The sequence below is a fragment of the Chaetodon trifascialis genome, chromosome 9 (assembly GCF_039877785.1).
Source record: "Chaetodon trifascialis isolate fChaTrf1 chromosome 9, fChaTrf1.hap1, whole genome shotgun sequence".
In the NCBI taxonomy this organism is placed as follows: Eukaryota; Metazoa; Chordata; class Actinopteri; order Chaetodontiformes; family Chaetodontidae; genus Chaetodon; species Chaetodon trifascialis.
Genome location: NC_092064.1, coordinates 29813791 through 29820379, shown reverse-complemented (window position 1 = coordinate 29820379; position 6589 = coordinate 29813791). Strand labels below are relative to the sequence as shown.

The window sequence follows — 6589 nt, the reverse complement described above, 5'->3', positions numbered from 1 at the left end:
GTAAGCCAGAAAAATCTTACTAAATAACTCAAGATGAATCACCACCCCTCCCAAACCAAACTGAACTCTAATCTAGCGTCACATCAAACTTATTAAGATTTCTGATTTGAAAGAAGCCAGATAAAACCTTACCTGCTTCAAAAACATCTGTGGGAAAGACTTCAGTGAAACAGTGTCTGACTTGCTGAGGTGGTGCTGCTGAGGACAATGACGCTGGACAGAGGATTAATGGCTGGGTAGGTTCAGGCTGTACGTGACACTGTGCTTTTTGAAATCTTTACCCATTAAAATTATGTTTTTCAAACTGGCGCTTTTTAATGAAAAAAACAGATCTTTTGTCTCTTAAAAGGAGAATAATGCTGAATTCAACGTCACCAACATTGTCTGTTTTTTTTACTTGGAGCTTATTTGCACGTTGGGAACTTAAGATACCTCTACTTCATGTTAAGCGCTTTGGTTTACATTATTACTGTGACTGTGAACACGTCGCTCATCGTGGTGATCTGTGTGAACAGAAGCTTGTCTCAAGCTCCACCTCTCTTAGGCGGAGGGCCAGCTTCAGATCCTCTGTATCCACACCGGCCTGGATCAGAGCGATTGGATCTGTGCCTCCCAGACTGAAGGCAGGAGCCTTCGCTCCAACCTTCACCTGGTCGCTGACAGTGTCTGTGGCCATGGCAGCCTCCGCTCCCACTTCCTCACTTCACCACGTCAGACACACTGACCGCCTCACGCACAGGCTTCACAATGCCTTTACTTAGCTATCAAACATGGTTCGACCTTACAGGCATTCAAAGGCACATCAATTTGAAACACATTTGCAACCAAAAACAAGTCTGTTCTTGTGCACTTTTCCAACTTACTTACGGCAGGATTCTGTACAAAATCATCAAGATCAAAAGCCATACTACTTATTCAATGAGAAAACTGCCAACCAAACTCACCAAAAACTTCCCAAAGTAGAACAAAGAACGGATGAGCCCCCACTTTATGTTATGCCCCCGTCTAGGGGAGCAGGGATGCAAAACACAAATTTAATGTTTTAACAAAAAGAGGCCTGATGTACAGGTTAAAAGGACCACAGCCAAAACATATATATAGTGTTATCAACTACAAACAAATACCTGGAGAAGATCAGAAACCACCACCAAAAACCACACTGCTAGCACTAACATTACCACAAATACACAGAAGATCTGGGGCCAAAGTTCTAAAGTTAAACGCCAGAAACACACGAGCCACTGCTGTCAAGCCGACTCCCCCGGTCAATGAAAAATCCCTGGTTTAAGGTCGGGCCAGCACCTGGCATGGAGCCTTGCTGCCATCAGTTTGTGATTGTGGGCTGAATTTCAATTTTTTCAATTCAATTCAATTCAATTCAATTCAATTCAATTCAATTCAATTCAATTCAATTCAATTCAATTCAATTCAATTTTATTTGTATAGCGCCAAATCACAACAGAAGTTGTCTCAGGACACTTTCCATACAGAGCTGCTACAGACCAAACTCTTTTATCTACAGAGAACCAACAATTCCCTCATGAGCAGCACTTTTCCTCGCGACAGTGGCGAGGAAAAACTTCCTTTTAACAGGCAGAAACCTCGAGCAGAACCAGACTCTGGGTGGGCGGCCATCTGCCTCCACCGGTTGGGTGAGAGAGGAAGAGCAACAGAGGGAGAGAGACAGACAGACAGACAGACAGACAGACAGACAGACAGACAGACAGACAGACAGACAGAAATGCAGTCAGAGACAGAGACAGAGACAGAGAGAGACAGACATGCAGTCACAGTAACAGTGACAGTGGATGTAATAACAGTGAGAGGCAAATTGTAAAAGCACTATATAACTGCAGTCTATTTACTATTTACTTGGTGATAAAGAGAAGGAAAGACTGACTTGTTTTAATACTGAAGATGAACCTTTTCTGTGCAGCTGTGTTGAAACTGTAGCATTAACTTTGATACACAGTGGATGTGTTGTGCAGTGTCTGCTAGATGTGTCTCACTGAACAAGCCCATTCTCATTGCCAAAACAGCCACAGACAGTAGGTCATCCACGCCAGCAGCTAATTTACCCACATCTATGGTTCTTGTTAGGCTGTGACCTCTAGTGTAGGGGCAGCTGTGGCTCAGGAGGTAGAGCAGTCGTCCACCTATCAGGTGGTCGGTGGTTTGATCCCTGGCCCTGGCAGTCCACATGCAGAAGTATCCTTGGGCAAGATACTGAACCCCAGAACTGTCCCTGATGCTGTGCCATTGGTGTGTGTATGTACATCGCTTTGGATAAAAGCATCTGCCAAATGACCAATTGTAACTGTCATTATAGTCGCCATAGTAATTAAGATGGGCGTAACATTGGAAGTCAGCTGTTCATGTCCATGTGAAACTGAAAGTCAGTGTTGACTTATTTTGAATTACATAATGTATTTAAGTTACGTCATCTTACGTAACAGTAATACACTCAAATGAACCCATGATCTTTTCCTAAACTGAAGTGAGTAGTTTTGGTGTCTAAACCTAAGCCAACTGTGTCCGTTTCACACCATTAATGGAGTGACAACAAAAGTCCAGAAGGCATGTCACTGGTACCCTCCAGTGGGCATAAATGACATTTTGGGAGTCACTGGCAATCAACCTGTTCAGTTCTTTAGGTATGAGGACATGGTGTACTGAAAATGAATCAGTAACTCATGTCACTACTAAAAATCTCCACTGGCACCAGAAATAAACATACATTACGAAACTCCAACAAAGTGGAGCTTCATCTGGGACAGAAGATTCGACACACACTTGCCTGGTCCGTATCCGGATGTTTGGTTCCAGAGTCAATGCAGAGATGAGTCAAACTACCATATACACAGTTGGATTTTCTCAACCCCCTGCAGTTTCCCTGGTGAAAAGAAGGCCATGAGGCCTTGAGTTGGCTCCTGGAGTGATTGCCAGTTTCCCTAATCCTGACAAACTTCGTCTCACTCTGGCCTTTCTCTCTGAGAAGTTAAATTGCTTATTATCTGGCCTGTTGCCTCAGATCAGTATTCCAGCAGAGATCCTGCCAGAAGCAGCTGCCTCTAACAATAACTCAGTTTCCAGGTTGACGTGTACAGGTAAGCCCCTCCACTCTGACAATGTGTCAGAGGGGCTGCCAGAGATTCATTCTGGTGGATAAGTAGTGACATAAATATGGATAGATGGATAGCTGATTATCTCCCCTGATTGACCTACAATCCTGTGAGGGAGAGGGGTTGAGCCCAAAGCTGGACAGTGACTGGAAGGGGGCTTGAGGTCAAGACTAAAGTCAAACTACCATAAAACATATCAATATATACATTAAGTTCACATTTCCCAGTCAATGCAAAACTATCAGGCCAATGACGGCGAGACAACATGATTCTTTTGTCTTTTATGATGTTCCGTGTCAGATCGAAGGATCACACTGACATAAACTCGTGCTGAGTCTTGGTCTCTATTGTCATGTATGACCCCGACCAGGCATGACACGTCTTATCACACGATCACACACGAGTTCCTTTATCACCGGTAGCAGGTGTCAATCAAACTGATAGAAGCATTGTGTGTGATGCTGGTGGTCTCGTGTACTGAACAAAAAAGAAAAGAAAGAGAAAATGCCAGACAGGCAGGTCTACTGTTGCCACAGCTCAACAAACTTTGCCTCTCTTTCGTTGTCAAAATCGGGCTAGATTTGTGTAGTCTAATCCAGGTATAAGTGGCAAGAAGGTAAATGCAGTAAATAAACCATTTGTTTTCTTGAGCTTCACATTTTTACCGTTGAGTGTGCGGAGAAGTTTGTTTTCCATCAACTGAAAATCAGAATCAATCATTGGTCCTTTGATGATGAGGTCACACTGCTGCTGTGGGCGTCCTCTGACTTGAGAGTTTTAAAGAAGCAGAAGCAAAGTTTCAGTTCAGTTGGGAGGGATTCGTGGTTTGACTACAGAGAGGCGCACGATGAATGTGAGAACTCGTATGTTCATGAATTGTGTTGTTGAAGCGTTCTGTTGACTCTCCAATGACGGAGTGGTGAGTGTGAGGTGTTTGTCATGACTGCTCCACAAAATGAATTTCTTCTACTGTCTTCGTCTATTTATGAGAGCTTGATGTGATTTAGGTGAGATAAGTCAAATATTTGAGGAAATGTTATATGATTAGTGTCATTTCTTCTAACCACACAAAGTGTTATGGTTGCTTTATGAGTCATGGGGAGGATGATGGAAAACTCAACTCAGTTCTCGTACTTCACATTTACTGCCTACTTTGACAGTGGCCATTTAAAATATCTATTTTTTGTCATTCTTATGTCGCTATATATTTTAATAGTTTGTGTCAACCTGTTGCTCATCGTGGTGATCTGTGTGAACAGAAGCTTACATGAGCCCATGTACCTGTTCCTGTGCAGCCTGTTTGTCAATGAGCTGTATGGGAGTTCAGGCTTGTTTCCGTTCCTCCTGCTTCAGATCCTCTCAGACGTTCACACTGTTTCTGCTTCACTTTGCTTCCTGCAGAATTTCTGTTTGTACTCTTATGGCACTGGGGAATTTGTCATTTTAGCTGTCATGTCTTACGACAGATATCTGGCGATCTGTTATCCTCTGCAGTATAACTCACGTATGACAACTAAGAGGGTTGTTGTGCTTATTTCTCTGAGTTGGTTATACTCTCTTCTTGCAATTACTGTTCTGACATCCTCAATTGTGCATTTACAGCTGTGTGGGAACATCATCAACAAAGTGTACTGTGACAACTACTCCATCATTAAATTGGCCTGCTCTGACACAACAGCCAATAATATCTATGGACTCATTTACGCCACTTTCACAATCTCATGTCCTTCATCTCTGATCTTCTACACATACATGAAGATTCTTAAAGTGTGTTTTTCTGGTTCCAAACAGACCAGACAGAAAGCAGTCAGTACCTGTGCTCCTCACCTCGCTTCCCTCTTCAACTTTTCTTTTGGCTGTTTCTTTGCAATAGTCCATACTCGGTTTAATATGAACAATTTTCCCAACATGTTACGAATATTTCTGTCATTATACTTTCTTACATGTCAGCCCCTTTTCACCCCTGTAATGTATGGACTCAATATGTCCAAAATTCGTATCATATGTAAAAGTCTGGTCTGCGGTGAAATGTAGGACGTCTAATCTGTCAGATTTGGTCACCGTGGCCAGCAGGAGGAAAGTCTGTTTGTATCTGTGTCTGTGTTTTTGTAATGACTTTGAACAGCAGCTGAAAATGTAAAGAACTCAGATGTAGTTGTTAACTTGTGCTGATCCTTGTATTAAAGCCACTATGTGTCGAATATGATTGTGTGATTATTGTATGTTTTAAGTATTTCTTGAGCTCAGGGGGTCGACGGAGTCGGCCAGTAATTGTAGGGTTTGTGGTTCCACTGACTTCACGTCTCAACATCTTGAGAAAGACACTAAATATCCAGCTCATAGACTGGAGTTCATGGCTTTGAAGTGGAGTGTATATGAGAAGTTCAGCCACTGGCTGAAAGGCCATAGCTTCACCATCTGGATGGATAATAATCCACTTACTTACCTTCTAACAAAGCCAAAGCTTGATGCATGTGAAATCAAAGAATTGTTGGTTTCTTTGTAGATAAAAGAGCTTGGTCTGTACCAGCTCTATATGGGAAGTGTCCTGAGACAACTTCTGTTGTGATTTGGCGCTATACAAATACATAAAATTGAATTGAATTGAAATTGAAATCCTCCGGGTGTCTAAACTTGGCATCTAACTCCTTTGATCTCAAACACCTGCCCGGGAAAAGGAATGTAGTGGCTGACGCCTTGAGTTGCGACCTTTTCGTTAAATCCATTTGTCAGAGGCTGCTGGAGGAACCATATCCCACTCTGATTCAGGAAGCTAACGGGATAGAGGAGGACTCTGTGTAGGATGTTTTCAGGGTCAGCTGCCAGTCTCAAAGCTACAGATCAGGGGACCATCCATCACCCAAGGTGGCGTGTGATTCAGCCGAGATCAGAGCTCTTTGTCAGGCACACTGTGACTGGACTGATGCAGCAGAGTCCAGAGCACTCTGTCTGGCACAACACATCCAACAGCTGTCGAGTGGTCAGGATGTTTCATCCACGTTCTCTGCCCAGGAGCTGCAGCAGAGTCAAGAGCAAGACCCCAGCATCTCCAAGGTGTTGTCCTTTGCTGCAGCCAGGAAGCGACCTTCTTGGCGTGAAAGGCATGGCGCTGACTCAAAGGTCCTCAGACTGTTCAAGCAATGGGACAAGTTAATTGGTCAGCTCCTTATTTTGTGACCTGCTCCTAGTTGCTCTCTTAGATTCACGTTACTGCATTATGCTATTAACATGAACCCTTCCTGTGTCTGTTTCAAACTAAAAGCCCTCCAGCATTTGAGTAGACAAAATCCTATCATTCCTTAAAATGGATTTTATTATTAAATATTTGCATGAATATGTGAATATTTCAGCGGCCCGCATCACCATCTTGTGGCACTTTGACATTATTAGAAAATGCAGTTTAAGACACTGACGCTCGTATATCCACAGTGACTGAAATGGAACAATAATGGCACGAGTAATCCACA

The 6589-nt window shown here is 43.1% G+C and overlaps 2 protein-coding genes across 2 annotated transcripts in view; both read left to right on the top strand.

Annotated features, from left to right (window-relative positions):
* Positions 1 to 6589, top strand: part of spcs2 (signal peptidase complex subunit 2) — a 308748-nt gene that overhangs the window by 28810 nt on the left and 273349 nt on the right. The window lies entirely within an intron of this gene.
* LOC139335970 (olfactory receptor 11A1-like) lies at positions 394 to 5156 on the top strand (the record flags this gene model as incomplete). Its single annotated transcript, XM_070969752.1, has 2 exons — positions 394 to 521; positions 4385 to 5156. Coding segments are annotated over 2 exons (900 nt in total), but the record flags the coding sequence as incomplete, so codon positions are not given.